At 40.0% G+C, this 19,475-nt stretch overlaps 1 protein-coding gene across 1 annotated transcript in view; it reads left to right on the top strand.

Moving 5' to 3' along the window:
- Positions 1-19,475, top strand: part of dnah3 (dynein axonemal heavy chain 3) — a 150,834-nt gene that overhangs the window by 6,372 nt on the left and 124,987 nt on the right. Inside the window, exons 2-4 of the mRNA XM_063059569.1 lie at positions 13,142-13,431; positions 16,841-17,003; positions 18,527-18,716. Coding sequence (XP_062915639.1) covers positions 13,142-13,431; positions 16,841-17,003; positions 18,527-18,716 — 643 coding nt within the window. The remainder of the gene's footprint in view (positions 1-13,141; positions 13,432-16,840; positions 17,004-18,526; positions 18,717-19,475) is intronic.

The following is a 19,475-nucleotide window of genomic DNA, read 5'->3' as shown; positions in this document are numbered from 1 at the left end:
GTTTCAGCTACATTAAAGGATGCATCAAAGTAGCATGCCATAACGTGCATTTGTTTAATTTTATATTGTGTAATGAACACCTCAATTCCAACTTACTGTTCTTTGAAGAAGGAACATGTACACGGGGTAAAAGGGAACAACTGGATATATTATGCTTGTATTTCTAGAAGGGATGCAATAATATGTTGCATCAAAGATTATCATGGAGAATAAAAGCTCGATTTAGAGAAGGTAATATATTGGACAGAAAATTGATTGCCACACAGGAAAAATGTACTAGATGTTAATAGGTCTTTTTCTGATTGGCAAGTTGTAATTGCTGATGTGTAGCAGGAGTCCAGACTGGGGCCATAACTTTAGGTAAATGACTCAATTGAAAGTATCAAAGATAACTCTGATTAATTGAATTGAATTGACTTTATTTCTTACATCCTTCACATACATGAGGAGTAAAAATCTTTACATTACGTCTCCACCAAAATGCGCAATGTGCAATTTATAGTAATTTATAATAAATATTATGTACAACAGGATAGTCAATATAACATAGAAATATAGTCGCGTCAGCATGAATTAAGCAGTTGTCCAGAAGTTGTCCTGGAGCCTGTTGGTCCTGGCTTTTATGCTGCAGTACCGTTTCCCAGATGGTAGCAGCTGGAATAGATTGTGGTTGGGGTGACTCGGGTCCCCAGTGATCCTTCAGGCCCTTTTCTCACACCTGTCTTTGTAAATATTCTGAATCATGGGAAGTTCACAACTACAGATGTGTTGGGCTGTCCGCACCACTCTCTGCAGAGTCCTGCGACTGAGGGAAGTACAATTTACTGGTGATACAAAAAATGGGTCAGAAAGTAAGCTGTGAAGAGGATATGAGGCTACAAAGAGATGCAAGTAATTTAAATAACTGTGGCAAAATAATATCCTGGGACAATGTGGAATTTCATAAGGAAAAAGTCATAACTATTATCTAAATGGTGAGAGATGGCAGAGCTCTGAAATGTAAAGGGATCAGGTTGTCTCAGTGCATGAGTTGCAAAAGGCCAGTGTGCAATTACAGCAACTGATTAGGAAAGATGACAGGATGGCATCACTTAGGTCTACGGGAGTTAGAGGATTTCAGAGCAGGTTGCAAGAGCAGTTGGGTCCAGCTACATGGAGAGGTTGATGCTGGTTGGGATTGTGATCTGATCCCAGAATTTCTGGTGTCAGGAGAAGTACTTCTGCTCCATAAGGAAATTTAAAATGAAGTTTTCTCCCGCCAGCTGGCTGGGCCTTTCGCTAGTGCATGATTTGGCACCTGACCCATTCTGCATCCCTGCTCAGACATTTGAACAAATTTGCACTTTTGCTCCCCAAACCATCATTTAAGAATGGATCATTTCATCCACCTATCAGTTTCCTATCAGTTGTTCAAAGGCGCATGATAAGATTTATCCTTTTTCTAAAAAATGAATCAACCATCGCAGAATTGCAATCGCCGGATCTGTATATATAGCTAGGTTATTTACGTGGCTGGTCCAGTTGATCATGGGACCTTAAGGTTACGTTGTTGAAGGGATATTCTGGATGACGCAGTGATGGATCAGTTCTTGCCCCATGGTTCCAACAACATGAGTTTGATCCTGAGCTTGGGTGTTGCCCATGTGGAGTTCGCAAGTTCTCCCTGTTACCACACGAGTTCCTCCAGGTTTTCCAGTTTTCTCTCATATTTCAAGGATCATGCCTTTTGGATCCGCTAAATTTTCCTCACCAGAAGTGGCTGGCATGAGAATTGGCAGTGGAAGGGGAAGATGAGGTACGGTGTGAGAGAGAATTAGTTGCAGGCAGTATGTGGGGGAATGGGGCTGATGGAGATGCTTTGAAACTTGGTCTTGGTTCAGAGGACCAACGACCTCTTATAACGGAAGAAAATGTGAGGGAAACTGGGGCCACTTGTGATATTTCCCCCTTATTAACACAAGTGTTAGTGATTCCCATGTATGGATAGATGAGCTCAATATCTGACGAGCAGCAGTGAAGCTGAACACTGTACAATTATCAGCAAGCTCCCCTGCCTTCTAACAGTGATAAAGCGGGTGAAGGTGCTTTGGTCTTGGAATCTAGCATTATGAACTCCCTGAATCAGAGTCCTGTGGTAGTGGTGGTTGGCCTACAAACTTCAAAGTTCATTTATTATGGAAGTATGTATACGTTATACCACCTTGAGATTCGTCTCCTTACAGACAGCCTCAAAACAAAGAAACCATTTTAAAAAAAGACCATCAAACGCCCAATGCACAGAGAGAGCAAAAACAAAACAAGCAATAAAAGTAAGGAAATAGCATTCAGAACTGGAGTTTTAGAAAAGATACGAAGGTAGACTTCACTGCAGCTGGAGAGGGCCTCAGCTATAGTTCATTGCAAAGCCGAGTATACGTTGTGAGACCTCAGATGTGAAGCCAGGCATCACTGTAGATCAGCGCAGAGCAGAGTAAACATCACAGATCAGCGAGCAGAACCGGGCCTGCCTTGCCTCCAGTCGCAACACTCTGACTTTTTCCATCTGGTCCTGCACTTAAATCATCCAAAGCTGGGGTCATTCCTCGCTCTTGGACTGCTCTGGGGCCTGGACCTCGCCGCCACAGTCACATTAATCTTTCTTCGGAGATTTTTACTTTCTCAACCTGATGCTGCACTCTGCAGGCCTTGCCTTTATTGTAGGTAGCAGACATCCCACCCTGCAAAAACTCATTTCAGGGAGGTAGCACCACCATTTCAAGGAGGTAGCAGCCCCGCCCTCCGCAACCCCGTATCCCCCCCCAGTCGACCTCCAAGGGTGTATGTAATACTTTGTTTAGTGATTTTGTCTAATCTGTAAACCAAGTTGGGTATATGCAGAAAATGTGACATTAAAATATGTACTTATATTATATTATATTATCATGTTTATTCTATTACAACTTTAAGCAAGTGTACAGGGAGTTTGGCCTCATGACGTAGGACATCAATAGAGTAGTTCCTTAGCAGCTAGCTATGCTAATGAACGAATGACACCTGTTAAACTCACCTCAACATGTCATTTACATTTCAACCCGTCATGGGCAATAGAAGAGTGACTGTTGCAAACAGTGCAGCGAGCAACACGGTCATTATTTTGAGGTCGACTGTAAAGCCGCCCACAGAGAAAATTGATAGGTCTACTTAGCACGAAGGGAGACCAATCAGGATGCTCGCTCTTGCTCTTCCTCTCCCTCTCAAAACAATCGATTTCTGGGATATTGTATATAATTTCCAGGCATCAGGGAGCCACTATCAATATGCGGGAGACTCCCGGAACATCCAGGAGAGGTGGGATGTCTGAGGTAGGGACAGTCTCTTTTCCTTTGGAAATCTGATCTTTTCACCCCTCCCTGGACTAAGGCTTGAATCATCTTCAAAGGTCAAGTGATCTTATTACAATGTCAACTGACCATAGGTTAGAGCAACATTGCTTTGTGTGCAGCATGGGATAGCATTGTTGGCACCACCTTCTGTTACTCAGTTAATGATAATTTGTGAACTGAAATTATAAACAAAGAAAGTTGCATATTCTGGAAATCTAATGAAGAGTATTCAATCAGAAAAATTTATTCTGTCTTTCTTTCTGCACGTGCCTGATCAGCCAAGATAGTCAGCATTTTATGATTTGAATGTTTACTTCTGATGGGCATGACAGAGCCTGCAGTAGTACTCATCCAACTTGCAACTGAGGATCGCCAGGAATTCCTGTGCTTTATATACTGTATCTCAGTTCCTTACCCTTCTGCAAGCCCTTGGGACAGTGGCGAATAAAGGAATTCAGTAATGGCATGACGATGAAAGTCATTAGTCATTACTGTACGTAACAGTTGATTGCTACATAACATCCATTAATGTGCCTTATTTGTGGAAGCAGAGAATCAGTCAGTATAGTTGCTGGAAGTGCACGCAATGGTCAGGCGATGAGACATAACGTGGAAGTTCAAAGTACACACATGTCACCATATACAACCCTGAGATTCGTATTGTTGTGGGCTTACTCAGTAAATCCAATAACCAACGAAAGACTGACCAACAGGACGGGCAACCGGTGTGCAAGATGCACCAAACTTTGCAAATATGAAAGGGGAAAAAAGAAATAATAATAAAAAATAAATAAGCAATAAATATCAAGGACATGAGACAAAGAGGCCTAGAAATCGAGTCCACAGGTTGTGGGAACTGTTCAGGTGATGGGGCAAGTGAAGTGATCCCCTCTGGTTTAAGGGCCTGATGATTGAGGGGTAATAACTGTTCCTGAATCTGGCTGTGTGAGTCCCAGGTCTCCTGAACCACCTTCCATCATGGGAGCAGTGAGAGCAGAGTGTATCCTGGGTGGTGGGGTCCCTGAAGATGGATGCTGCAATCCTGTGATAACAGTCTGTGTGGGTGTGCTCAATGGTGGGGAGGACTTTACCTACGATGGACTGGGCCGTATCCACTAATTTTTGTTGGATTTTCCGTTCAAGAGCTTTGGTGTTTCCATACCACGCTGTGGTGCAGCCTTTCAATATACTTTCCACACACATCCGTAGGCGTTTGTCAAAGTTTAAGATGTCATGCTATATCTTCACAAACTTTTAAGGAAGTAGAGACACTGCTGTGCTTTCTTCATAATTGCACTTGCGTGCTGCACACAGGACAGGTCCTCTGAAATGATAGCACCGAGGAATTTAAAGTTGCTGACCCTCTCTGCCTCTGATCTCCTGATGAGGACTGGCCCATAGACCTCCAGTTTCCTCCTCCTGAAGTTGATAATTAGCTCCTTGGTCTTGCTGACATTTGGTGAGAGGTTGTTGTTGTGGCACCACTCAGCTGGATTTTCAATCTCCCTCCTAGATGCTGATTCGTCACCACCTTTGGTACGGCTAACGACAGTGGTGTCATCAGAAAACTTCGATATGGCTGTGATTAGCCACAGAGTCATAAGTGTAAAGCAAGTAGAATATGACTGGTGGCCATTGGAGTAATCGAGACGAGTAACTGGAATTCATTTTGTTATTGGTGTAGATTAGCCATAGTGCAGTAGTGAGGGAAGGAACCAAGACTTTGAGAGTTGGGTGGGATACCAGTGAAATGGCAGCGTTATCTAGGTTGTTGTTAAACTCAAATATTAGTGCTCATCTGGTCAAGTGGAATATATTCCATCAGATATCTGTCGTTCTTTGTAGATGGTGGAAGGGCCTTGGAGTATCAGCAATATGCCAAATTTCCTAACTCTTGTAGCTTGTTCTTCTGAGGCTGGTGTAGTTGCGTTTCTGGCCATGACACCACCGCCTCCCCCCCCCCCCCAGGCTGTTGATGGTGGAAGTTTGGATGACTGTAATGCCATTTAATATCAGACTCATTAGATAGACTCTCCCTTGTTGAGTATATGAGTGTATGAATCAGAAGCAGGAATGGGTCACTTAACTCACTCAAGCTTGTTTGGACATTCAATATAATGAAGGCTAATCTCATTTGTAAACTCAATATTGCATTTTCACCCACCACATTAACTTTCCTAGCCCTTAGTAATCAATAATCCAGCTAATTCTACTTTAACTTAATCACAAACTCTGCTTGTATCATCCTTTTGAAGAGAGTTCCAGAGACTCATAACCCCCAAAGGAAAAAAAAATGCCACAAATAACCTTAAGAGGATGACTCTCCTTATTTGTATAAATTAACCCCAATTTCTAGATTCTCCCATCTTCTCCATACACACCCTGTCGACATTTCTTGGGATTTTAGTGCCTTACATTTTTCTGTAGTGAATAACAATTGCTGTTAATTGTAATTTTTTAAAATTAGCCCATTGTTATAAGTCCATATCAGAATACTGTCTAGTTTTTTTTTGCTGTATGCAGGCATGAACTACTGTGTTCAGGCAGGATTAGTAAATGGAATTGAGCATTATGTGTGAGCAGTGACTATCAACACCAGTGACCGATATGATAGAAGAAAAATCATTGATGATGCAATTAAGTTGGTTGGATTCAGGGTAGTGCCCTGGAGAACACACTACAGTGCTCTCAATGCTTGCGGCCGTGTGAGTGAGCAAATAGTGGTACATGGAAAAAATTTTTAAATTCAGATTATTATTAATCATGAGTTTATTGCATAATGTTCCCCATGGCATAGGAAGACAGAATTTTATTTTTGACATTTTACTGTGTTTTTCAATTTAGTTTTAATATCTTATTTCTTTGCTGCGTGTTCTTAGCCGGGAATTATTGGGAAAAAAGATCTGAGAATACATGTGCAAGTAACAAAAAAAAACCCTGAAAATCTGAGATAAAGACAGAAATTGTAGGAAACACTTAGCAGTCCAGTCAGCATCTGTGGAAAGAGAAACATTAAATATTTTGGGTTTAAATCTTAATTGATCTGACCAAAATGGTATTTCTATTTGTTTCTCCATGACTTTGCATTTAGAAATGTTTAATTGCTGTAGTAATCAATACCCTTCTCATGCCTTATAATCAGAATGTAAACACCTAACAAAGGCATTTCTTGTTCTTTTTTAAACTAAGAAATTTTGCAACAGTTCATGTAGAGTCCCACTATAGTCCTATCAGCTAGAATCTGTTCATCTCCTAGGGAAAGATGTTAGCAATATGAGGACCTACTGCTTTTATGTGGTAAGGTAGAGGACAAATACAGATCCTGGAAATCTGAAATGAAAACAAAACAAAAATGCTGAAGGACCTGGCAGTTCAGGAGTCATCTGTGGGAAGAGAAACAGTTAACATTTCAGGGCTGGAGAGTATAGATTAAGACTGAATAAGTTGAGAGAACGATAATTAACACTAGATGAGATAAATCACTGAGCAACTATATATTGAAACATCACATTGCTGTTTTAAGACTTAGTTTGATGGAATTTTTGTTTTGCAATTTGGTCCTCCAAGATCTCCACCAATTTGCATTATTGTGGCTCAGCACTGTAATGTAGCAGTTAGCATACCACCTTACAGTGCCAGTGACCCGGGTTCAATTCCCGCCCGTGCCTGTCAGAAGTTTGTACCTTCTCCCCGTGACTACATGGGTTTCCTCTGGGTGCTCCCATTTTCTCTCGTCCCACAGGCATACAAAGGGTTAATGGGTGAATTGGTCACTTGGGTGTATTTGCGTGGCATGGGCTCTTTGGGCGGGGAAGTCCCATTACTGAACTGTATATAAATAAATTAAAAATTAAAGTATTAGATAGGAAAGTATGGTAGTGCACCCTTTCATAATGGCGATTGTGGAGGAGATGTTGCTGCCAATCTGAACTGACTGGGGTCTGCAAGTAAGGAAATCCAAGATCCAATTGCACAAGGAGATATTGAGGACCAGGTCTTAATCTTATTGATTAGTTTTGAGGAGATGATAGTATTGAATGCCAAACTGTAGTCAATGAAGATCATCCTGATGTATGCAACTTCGCTGGCCATATATTCCAGAGCTGTGTGAAGAGGCAATAAAATGGCATCTGCTGTTGACCTGTTTGACAGATTCTAACAGGCAGGAGTTACACGTTTCATCACCAACCTCTCAAAGCATTTCATTATTGTGGATGTAAGTGCTACTGGACGACAGGTTACCATATTCTTCGGTAAAATCAAAGCCTGCTTGAAGCAGATGGGTACCTCAGACTGCTGAAGCGGGAAGTTAAAGATATCGGTGAACACTCCAGCCAGTTGATCAGCACAGGTCTTTTAATGCTTGGCCAGGTACCCCATCTGGGCTGATTCTTTCCTTGGGTTCACCCTCTTGAAGGATGCTCTAACATCAGCCTCAAGAGTCTAAAATCACAGTGTCACTGGGGGCTGTGGGAACTCGTGAAGGTGCCTCCATGTTTTGATGGTCGAAGTGAGCATAAAAGGCATTGAGCTCATCTGGGGGCGAAACCTTGTTGTCACTTATGTCACATTCAAGCCCTGTCACAGCTTCCGAGCATCCTTCAGTGATTCAGTGATAGCTCCTTTTATTTCATAACCTTCGTTCTAGATGATAAGCTCTATGTGTGTCAAATTACCAAATGTGTTTTAGAAGTTTGTATGCATCACATCACTTGGCATTTTCTAGCACACCAAGTAATTCAATAAAGTCAGTTACACATTATTTGCCTTTAATATCCATGCTGGCTTTCCCTAATCAATACATACTTGTCCATATGATGTCTAATTCAGTCCCTCATTATTGTTTCTAGAACTTCCCCTACCACCTAGGTTAAACCAACTGGTCTGTAATTACAAGGTTCATCCCCACATCCTTTTTTTGAACAAGGACGAAACATTCACAGTTTTTTAGTACTAACCCTAATCTATAAAAATGCAGAAGATTATAGCCAAGACTTTGTAATTTCGTCTCTTAACCAAGAGCAATTTTCCTTTGTAGTACCTACTGAAATAATAATCTGAGAGCAACTTCTAGAAACACAGGGATCTGTTGTGGGACCCTTACTTTTTTGTGATTTTTGTAAATGACTTGCATGAGGAAGTGGAAGGTTGCATTAGTAAGTTTGCAGATGACACAGAAGTTGGTGGTGTTGTGGAGAGTGCAGAAGGTTGTCAAAGATTACCATGGGATATTGACAAGATGCTGACCTGGATGGAGAAGTGGCATGCAGAGTTCAATGCAGAAAAGCGTGAAGTAATACACTTTGGAAGGCCGAACTTGAAGATAAGAGTACAAGGTTAATGACAAGATTCTTAGTAGTGTGGAGGAACAGAGCGATCTTAGGGTCCATGTCCATAGATTCCCTCAAAGTTGTCATGCAAGTCAAGAGGGTGGCTAAGAATGCTAAGGTAGGATATGTTGGCCTTCATTAGTTGGGGGATTGAGTTTAAAAGCAGTGAAGTTGTGTTGCACTGTCTATAAAACTCAGGTTAGATCACATTTGGAGTACTGTGTTTGGTTCTGGTCGCCGCATTATAGGAAAGACGTAGAATCTTCAGAAAAGGTGCTGAAGAGATTTACCAGGATGCTTCCTGGATTACAGAGCATGGCTTATGAGGAAAGGTTGAGTGAGCTAGGCTTTTTCTCTTTGGAGCAAAGGAGGACGAGAGGTCACTTGATAGGGGTGTATAAGATTATGAGAGGTATAGATAGAGTGGACAGCCAGAGCCTTTTGTCCCCCAAGTGGCAATGACCAATACCAGAAGACATCCAGTTAAGTTGAGTAGAGATGCTGGGGGTAGATTTTTTTTTTACACACTGAGTCGTAGGTGCCTGGAATGCTCTGCCAGGGTGGTGGTAGAGGCGGATACAATAGCGATGTTTCAAATGACTTTTTGATAGGCAAATGGATTAAAGAAAATGGCGTGTTTTGGGCTGTGTAGAAGGAAAGAATTAGATTGATCATGGAGTAGGTTTATATGTGTTAGTACAATATTGTGGGCTGAAGGGCCTGGATTGTGCTGTACTGTTCTATATAAGCATGGGATTCACTCCTTTCGAATACTTAATTTCTACTTCCCAGGTTTTTGTAATTGGCTGTTATTTATTTGCAGTAGACCTTAATACTGATGGATATCTGTGCATTCTTTATACTTCGGAAGCACATTTCTCTGTACATGAGCATCGTGTTTAGAGAACTTATATACATTATAAATTTGAGCTAAATTTGTGCCATGATTTTCAGTCTTGCATAGTATTGTTCTGTAACAGTGGCACTGTGCTGATACTACATAACCACTCGATAGGCATTTTTACTTGAAAGTTTTTAAGGAGTGGCACCAGTGCAGTTACACAGAGAATAATTTGAATATCTTGAAGAATAGAAAGGCTTATCTAAAAGATATATGGATTTTTAAAATTTTTCTTAAAAAACTTTGTTCCCTTGGCTTATATGCATTGTCTGTTGTGAACCATTTGCCCTCTTAAGATGCCCCATGACTGTGTGGGTTTCTTCCCACGTTCCAAAAAAAATGTAGGTTGGTAGATTAATTGGTCGCTCCACTGTAAATTGCTCCTTCTGTTTAGAATCAGAATCAGATTAAATATCAGTGGTATATATATCCTGAAATTTGTTTTACAGCAGCAGTACATAATAACATTAAAAAAGCTATGAATTACAATAAGAAATATATGTAAAAGTTAAAATAAGTAAGTAGTGCAAAAACAGAGCAAAAGTAGTGAGTAGTGTTCATGGGTTCACTGTCCATTCAGAACTCTGATGGTGGAGGGGAAGAAGCTGTTTCTGAAGTGTTGAGTGTGTTTTCAGGCTCCTGTATCTCCTCCTCCATGGTAGCAATGAGAAGAGGTGATGGGGGTCCTTGACGACGGATGCCACCTTTTTGAGGCATCACCTTTTGAAGGCATTCTGGATGTTGGGGAGGCTCGTACTCACGGTGGAGCTGGTTGAGTTTCCAACTTTCTGCAGCTTTTTCTGATCTTGTGCAGTAGCCCCTCCATGCCAGACAGTGATGCAACCAGTTAGAATGCTCTCCACGGTGCATCTGTAGAAATTTGCAAGAGTCTTTGCTGATATACCAAATCTTCTCAAACTCCTAATAAAATTACGTTGTGCCTTCTTTGTAATTGCATCAATATGTTTGGCCAAGGATAGATCCTCAGAGATGTTGACACCCAGAAACTTGAAACTGCTCACCCTTTCCACTGCTAATCTCCTGAGGAGCATCTTGTGTGTGTTCCACTTTCTGAAGTCCACAATCAATACCTTGGTCTTACTGATGTTCAGTGCAAGGTTATTGTTGCAACACCACTTAACTGGCTGACCTATTTTACTCCTGTCTGCCTCCTTGTCACCGGATGAAATTCTGACAATAGTTGTGCTGTCAGCAAATCTGTAGCTGGCATTCAGTCTACTCACAGTTGTGGGTGTAGAGAGAGTGGAGCAGTGGCTAAGCACACATCCCTGAGGTACGCCCCTGTTGATTACAGTGAGGAGGTGTTATTTCCGCTGCACATTGACTGTGGTCTCCCTGTGAGGAAGTCAAGGATCCAGTTGCAGAGGAAGGTACGGAGGCCCAGGTTTTGGAGCTTGTTGATTACAGCAGTGGCATGATTGTGTTGAACGCTGAGCTGTAGTCAATAAGCAGCAGTCTGGTGTAGGTATTACTATTGTCCAGGTGATCTGAGGCTGAGTGGAGAGCCAGTGAAACTGATCCACTGTGGACTTAGTGTGGTGATAGGCAAGCTGCAATGGGTCCAGGTCCTTGCTGAGGCAGGAGTTGATTCTGGCCATGACCAACCTCTCAAAACACTTCATCACAGTAGATCTGAGTGCAACTATGTTATTGTATAATCTGGAGAGAGTTCATTGGAATGTGGAGGCAATAAAATAGGATTGGTGTAAATGAGTGTGTGGTGTGGACTTGATGTCCAAAGGACCTGTGTCCGGTTTGTATGTCTCCATGCCTGTGCTTTCTGAGTACTGAGGAAGAACCTCAGCATCTTTACTGAACCGTTTAGAGCTTCATCAAGTATCAAGATGATATCTTAAATAGGACATATTGGAAGTAATGTAGACTTCTTTATTTTTAATATGTTTTGTTACATTTGGGATCAATTATATTTTTCTGCAGAAATCCAGTTTCAGAAAACATGCTCTAAAGGTGGCAACAGCAATGAAAGAGCTAATATGGCTACATACCAAGCAACACACACAAAATGCTGGAGGAACTCAGCAGGCCAGGCACCATCCATGGAAAAAGAGTTTCGGGCTGAGAGTCCTGCTGAAGGGTCTCGGCCTGAAATGTCAACTGTATTTGTTTCCATAGATGCTGCCTGGCCTGTTGAGTTCCTCCAGCATTTTGTGTGTGTTGCTTGGATTTCCAGCATCTGCAGATTTCCTCTTGTTTCCGATTGGATGACTGCATACCAATCTGCTTTGACTTGGATTTTCATGTGAGAATAATCATCTCATTTCATTTATTAACCAGGTACTGATTATTATTTGTTTTAAATGTGAAATAAGGGTGAAAATTTTAAATCTCATCTTTAATGGCTGCATCCTCCGAGTATCGACACAACGACGATATACAGAGCAAGTGGCCTAAAAGTTGTATTTATTTGTAAGATATTAATAATTCCTTATGAGCAATTTGTAGCACTGAGTAATTTGGTAGAGCAATATTTCAATATTCAGTTAATTTTATTTAAATCTTGCATTCTTTATTGCTTACTAGGTTTATTCACCATTGTTCCACCTTTGTTACCTCATGCTGCATATGGCGTTACCTGGGCTGCAAAAGGGAGTCGTTAATGCTGTTCTAAAACTATTGAAATATTAGCTGTGCACAGGAAGATTTTCATGTTCAGATTTGGGCCCCTTGACTCATTATAATCCTAGTGTGACACATCATGAATGTGTAGCCATTCATACTAGGCTCACCCACGTGGGGTAATCACAGTAACAAATTTAAAAGTTAAGTTAAATTGTTTGGAGTTCATTTTGACTTAATGTAGTTAGCCGACTTCAAAACAATATGGTGGTTGTGATCGCTTTCCCAGAAACCGTTAGGATTTATTTCATTACAGGTTGAAAGATGGAGCTTGTATCAGATGCTACTACAGTGATCTTGCTACTGCTTGAAATTAGATTGAGGTTTGAAAGTAAAATATTTTGTTACTGTTCGTTGTGCTATTCATTGCCACTCGCTAATGCATGTGTAACCCTCAGGCTCAGCCAGCACGTGTTCATCTAGGGGAAGATACCTGCAATACACCTGCGTGTTACACCTGCAATGCAGCTTATTACATCTGCCCTCTTGGATGTGATGTCTGGCACTTAGGCAATTCATCACTCACATTATGTGCTTTGGAAATTCTGTCAAGTTATAATTCAGCCAGTGTATAAGAATTTTGAATAATTTAGAATTTCGTAATAGCTGTTGCATGCAATTAAATACTGTAAAATATGTGAAAATTCAATATAATTTGAGGGGATTTTTAAAAAATTGGAGAAAATTAATAGTTTGGATGGTAGCGGATCTATGATTGCTTTTTGCAATAGAAATAGAATAAGATTAGAAAACAAAGTATAGATGATGTTCTTTGGGAAAGATATGGACCCAGAATATTAGAGGCTACTGCTGAGTTTTGCACTTATTTAGGACATGCTGATGTATGCAATTTTCTTGATATCTTCTAATCTATAATGTTTGCTTTCCAGACTGTTGTGCATCAGAGCCAGTATCCGCCCATCATGCAAGATGTGTCATGGCCTTTGGCAATCCCGTTCAAAGAGCAACGGTACTATCGAAGCCCGAGTGAATCAATTGGCAATAACTACACACCAACAGCAAGTAACCTGAAGATAAAAGATTTGAAAAAGTCATGCCGTACTCAAAAGATGGTTCCGTTAATGCCAGCCTGCACACTGAAATATAATGCTCGTATCTTTTCAATAAAGTTTGTAAGAATTTATGCACATATTTACTTTATCCCAACAGGGAGAACCAGGTATTTATAACTTTTGTGACCGAGTCTCATAAAAGGGAAAAAAACACTAGCTGTGGTGAAGTGGCACATTTTTAAGTGTTGTAATTGTGTCTCATTGCTCAATGATTAATGATTTGCAGTGGACTTTTTCTTGTGGCGTAATAAGGGAATTTTAAAAAGAATAATGTATCTAACTTTGCATAATATTGTATTGTAACACCATGCACCATGCTGGAAATGTCAGATATTTTTACCGGGACGTTGAGAACTGTTTGCTGATAGAAAAAAAATTTCCATTTCTGCCTTTGCATTCTGTTTCATTTCTATCTGCACCCACCGTAGTTATGTGGATGCAAAGGTAAAGGTTTTTGGGAAAGAACCCAAACACTTGATTTAATGGCACATTCTGTTAAATTGAGGGCAAAGCCTGAAAGAGATAATGCAAAGTTAGTTTCAAAGTACATTTCAAGTTCCCCCAACTTCATAGCCTTATTGTTCCTGAGTCATTCTCTCAGAAACCTCGAAGCAGGTGGTCGTGGTAGAAATGACTGAAGAAATGTTTGAATGTAAGAAAGCCTAGTACCAAGAGCTGGTGGATCAGTCTCAGAGATGGGGCTGGAGGGCACGATGTGAGCCTGTCGAGGTGGGGTGTAGAGGTTTTCCTGGCTGCTCACTGTGCAGAACCCTCTCTCTCCTGGGCGTTACAGGGGGTACAAAGAAGAGAGTCACCAGGACTGCCACAGAGGCTGGTGAGCAAGGCTCCAGAAGGCTATGGATCAAGAGGTGTGAACCATGGACCAATGTGCTGGGACACAAGCTGGGGCCTGATCAACCCTGGCTGGGTCACCCGGGTGAGAGTGTCTGATGTTGAAAGGCCCAAACCACCCAATGATACCAGATTACATCACTGATGGTGTGTCCTAGCACAACCTAGGATGTATCTCAGCACCTGTTCAAAGTACACTTATTATCAAAGTATGTATATTGTACACAACCTTGAGATTCGTCTTCTTGCAGACAGCCACAGAACAAGGTCATACGATCAAACCCATTTAAAAAAACACACAACAAAGACCGATCACCCAATGTGCAGAAAAAAGAATAAATCGTGCTAACAGTAAAAAGTAAACAAATCACATACAGAATATTAACTGCAGAGTCCCCGATAGTGAGTTTAATTTGTCATTAAATAAATATTCTGGTTACTTTTTACAAGTTGGTGGTCCAGGTTTATCATTTCAATCAACCAGAGACTGCAGGGAAGTAGTTGACATCGTTGCTGTTGTGTAACTTGTTTCAACTGTCATGGTATCGGTGTCCTGAAAAGCTGCATTTGATTATTCGGATGTTAGCTCGAGAAGGAGGAGGAAATACCAGGTTAAATGGGCAAAAACCTGATGGGTTCTCCAGCTCCTAGCATCTGTAGTCTTTGTGTTCAAGATTATCTGAATAGGTCCTTGCTCTCTCACCTAGCTCCTCAGCTGCCTTAACACTGTTCTCTGAATATCATTCCCTAAAGCCCTCCACCCGGCTTCCGTTCTTTACTTTGAAAATATTCTCAACATAGTGAATGAACTATACTTTCTAGTACATCTCTTGCTTTAAGTGACAGCTCCTTTGGAGTATTTGTTACAGTAAGAATATTTTGCAAATATTCCTTTCCTTATTGGACCTCGGGGCTCATATAGTATTGGCACAACAGCTAATGCCACCTCGGCAGTGGATCAAGACTATTGGGTGTTAATTTGGTGTCAGTAAAATTTGTAAAGGGACAAGATCTTCTCAGGTGTTTTTGAATTGATTACTAAATTATGAAATCTTTGATTGTGAAAATAGAATTGTCAAAGGTACATTGAGCTACAGGAACATTATTAAGCAAAATCAACCAGAAAAACTTTTTTATTTTGTGTGGTTTACAAACTTTGATTAATAAATGACCTCAATTAAAAGAATGAAGAGTGATAGATGAACCTTAACTGATTTGTTCAGCTCTCAAAGCATCTCCACCTGCCCTAAAGAGGCGCAAACTTTCAGACAGAAGCAAGTCTATTGACAGCGGGTAATTTGTACATTTTTTCTTTCTATAAGATAGTTTGTCAATTGTTATTGCTTTGAGATATACAAATGATTTAGGATTATAGCTGAAAAAGAGAAAGGGAGAACAAATTGCATTGCAAGCTTGAGATTAAAGTGTCTTGTTTTTTAGTTTTACTTTTGGAGAGCAAAAACTGACAGTTATATAAACATATTCTGCTGAATAATTGGCTAAGGGCAGGCACAATCCTATAGTCATTAAGAAGTTAAAACGCTACTGAAAAATTGAGTCTAATTTTAATGAGTTTGTATTGATTTATTCAAAATCTTTTACTTTCATTATTAAAATTTACACTGTTAAGTGCTAGAAACAAGCTTCTTGGAAAGGTATTTTTTCCTTGTAATATTCTGTTAAAATAACAGATGATGAATTGGCTAGGAGGTCCAGTCTAAAATGATTTCCAGCGAAAGTCGTTGATTAAGTTGGTTCAGATTTACCTTTTATATTTTAAATCCCAAAACTAAAATAATCAAATATCAATTTAGTTTTGGAATCTAGAATATATCCTTCATTTGTTAGCCCCTGTAGGATCCTGAAAATGGAATTTTAGTCATTTTGCTCTGTATATTCTAGTTGGTATAAATGAAGAATACAAGAATCTTTAATTGGAATGCACAGTTAACCATCATGCTGTTGCAAATCATTGGGCTGTTATTTAAGAGGAATTTTATTTTCTGTGGATGCTGGAAATTGGAAGTAAAACTGAAAATACAGAGGCAGGGTGCATCTGTGGAAAGATAAATAGCACTAATACTTCAGGTCAACGATCTTTCAACAGAACTGAACTCATTAAAATAAGTAAGTTTCATAATATGTGGGGAAGAGTAGAAAGGACAAAGGGTTTGTGTAGGCGGGCAATCGGGAGAGGCCAAATGACACAATCGGTGGTGGTCCTCATTGAAAGAGGGTGATAAGGCTGGTGAAGAACAAAAGATGTGTCTGTAGAAAATGTTTAAAGAAAGTTTAAAATACTGGATGAAGAGAAAGATTAAGGAAAAACTGAATGCTGGAAATATGAGACGTAAGGTTGGCTTGGCTGATTATATAAAATGGTTAAATTCACTGTTGAGTCTGAAAAGTTGGAAGACTAGAATTTGAAGTTTCTTTTAATACAGTGTCAGGACTGAATTTCCTGTATATGGCAGAGACAGGCTCAATTGTAGTCTTCAAGACGGAATTTGGATAAGTATGGATGAAAAAATATTTACAAGGCCATGGAGAAAGGACTAGTTCTGTTAGAGAGCTGGTGTGGGTATGAAAGGCCAAGTGGTCTCTTGTGCTGTAACTGTTGTGTAATTCTGTATGACGTAATCATGAAACTGTGGTTCATTTTAGAGTTACGACAAATCGGCCCAGAGACCATGGTTCTGTACCTCAAAAAAAGCATGAATTTCTTGAAAGTCGACCAATGACCCCAGTGGAACAAATTAATTTAATTCTTGAGCAAGAGAATGAGATCCTTCGGCGAGAAGGGGAGCCTACAGATAGGGATTATGAGGTTATTCTTTATTTATTACATTTTAAAAGGAGATTTATAATATCTTACTGTATTTGTAATGGAACAAGAATTGATTCATTCTGACACAATTGCACAGACGGATGTCAAAGTAAATTTATTGTCAAGCTACGTATGTGTCATCATATACAACCCTGAGATCCATTTTTTTGCAGGAATTTACAGGAAAATAAAGAAACACAGTAGAATTTATGAAAAGCAATACATAAATAAAGACTGCCAAACAACCAGTGTGCAAAAGATGACAAATTGTGCAATTTAAAAATATATAGCTTATTCTGTAAATGATACAGAGAACATGAGTTGTAGAGTCCTTGAAGGTTGAGTCTAGGTTGTGGAATCAGGAAATCAGGAAATCAGTTCAGAAAAAGTCTTAGAAAAAATACCCCATCATTCAGTCAGATCAGTTAAGCTCAGTTGGAACATTAAGTTGTTCACATGTTATCAATAGTCTAGAAACAATGGGCTGCAGAAATAACAATAAGCCCTTCAACATTGTAAAGCACAAATTGGATAGGAACTGAGAGTGATCACACATACACAGTCAAAATTAGGAAATAGCTGTCTAGGTTGTCGTCCTCCACCAGAATACACTGAACGTTTCATCAATATCTTCTAAGATATCTGGACTGGGTGTGAAGTTTAGTACCTTGGATGAAAAGTGTCCAACAAAACTTCTGGAAATGGGTGTGAAGTTTATTTTCTTGGATGATAGGTGCCCAAAAAATTTACTTTCAGAATTTCAGTGGGAGTCAATTCATAATGGTGAGTGAAAAGAGTCTTGATTACTGTTAAACAGGCTCTCATATTGAAAATAAAGTTCTACAGGTAATGTGCTCATTCTGATAGGTTTTAATTATAGTTGGAAGTTTCAAAAATATACAAATTAATTCCTTATTTTTTTCTTGGAATCTTATCTTACTTTTCTTCCTTTTTACTTCACCTCCTGCACTTGATTTGATGTAGAATTATATGGACAAAATCCATATAATTCTGGTCCACATTATGCACCCATTTATACTCCTGCACCTGATTGTTTAACCTGATGCACTTAATTCTAGTTGTTAGTATTTTTATGCAAATCAGTAATGGAGGTTACTGCTTGCCATCGCTCTTCAATGCATCTGGATAAGGGATCCTTGTTGGTAAGGGTTAGAGTGAGGGCTGTATGTCCCCTGGATGTAATGCATACAGATTCTCCCTGGGGCATGGGCAAGTTGCATGTGTGGAGCAGTATGATATCACTTACAACAAATTCTCAATTTCTGCAAGTTTAGGTGCCTGAAATTATAGTCAGTTTCATTGTACTGAAAATAAATGCTGACAGTGTAACTCCAAAACTGAATTAATTAAAAGGTCCATTTAAAAATTGGATGTAATAAGAAGTAAAATCTTTATTTAAAAAAGGTAAATTGTATGACAATGTAAAAGTAGGGGAATAAAACTAAATGCCCTGATATGAGTGCAGGCAAAACTCTTAATCAGTTTCTTCTATATTTCCACAGAGGTATCTTCACTATATTGATCATGGCATCCAGTCTTATATGATTGAACCACAAAAGCCCGAACAGATAAATCGAATAGAACAACTTTTGCCAAAGGAGCTGAAAGGTGTTCCTGATTTGCAGCCCCTGCACATGGAATTGCTTGAGGAGGTTCACAATGACTATGACAGCAGCCTTAGGAAAGCCATTGGTAAGACCCAAAACTTAAATGAATGAATGACAGATAAGAAGATGCAAGGACGGACTCTTCATTACTCCTTCCACGGATCTCCATTGCTGGGATTCCCTTTTCCAGAAAGGCTATTTGTTGCTTTTCTTAATGGTTTAGCAACTCTGCCTGTGGTAACAACCTGGTGGGAAAAGGTTAGCATTTGAGAAAGGCTGGATACATAGAAGATTAGGTGACCTGAATGACAGAGTCTCATTTCATTCATCTGCTACAAATGGCCAGCCACACTGATAGCCTATCGTGGAGTGGGATCACGCGGCAGTGCGTAATCACAATAGTTTAGAGTCCCAAGCGGTTCTCAGAGTTGGGGGAGAAAAGCACCAGAGTATGTAATAGGACAACAAAGGGATTAAGTGATTGTGATCAGGAAGTAGATGGGAAACCAAACAAAAGGACACCAAGACTTCCTTGATAGAATTGGAGGGACATTTCTGCTTGGCTCACAAAGGAAGTAAACTTTGTTTTCACGTTTGGGCATCGTCTGTCCTGGAATCCAGCTCCCAATAGGATCTGGCTGACTTGAAAATGTCTCACTCAGGACTCAGTTTTATATTGCTAATTGTGTTAAGATGATGCCATAGAATCAGTTACACATATTTAAGATCCCACTTGCTCCCTGCAGATCTACTGCCCAGACTTGGGGCCATACCAGGAAGAAAACTGATACACTAGAATTCCAGTTATTTTTTGACTGTATCCTGGCCTGGTTTTTGCGAGTTA

Source organism: Mobula hypostoma, chromosome 9 (assembly GCF_963921235.1).
Source record: "Mobula hypostoma chromosome 9, sMobHyp1.1, whole genome shotgun sequence".
In the NCBI taxonomy this organism is placed as follows: domain Eukaryota; kingdom Metazoa; phylum Chordata; class Chondrichthyes; order Myliobatiformes; family Myliobatidae; genus Mobula; species Mobula hypostoma.
Note: the sequence above shows the minus strand (reverse complement) of the source record. Positions and strands in the feature narration are given on the sequence as shown.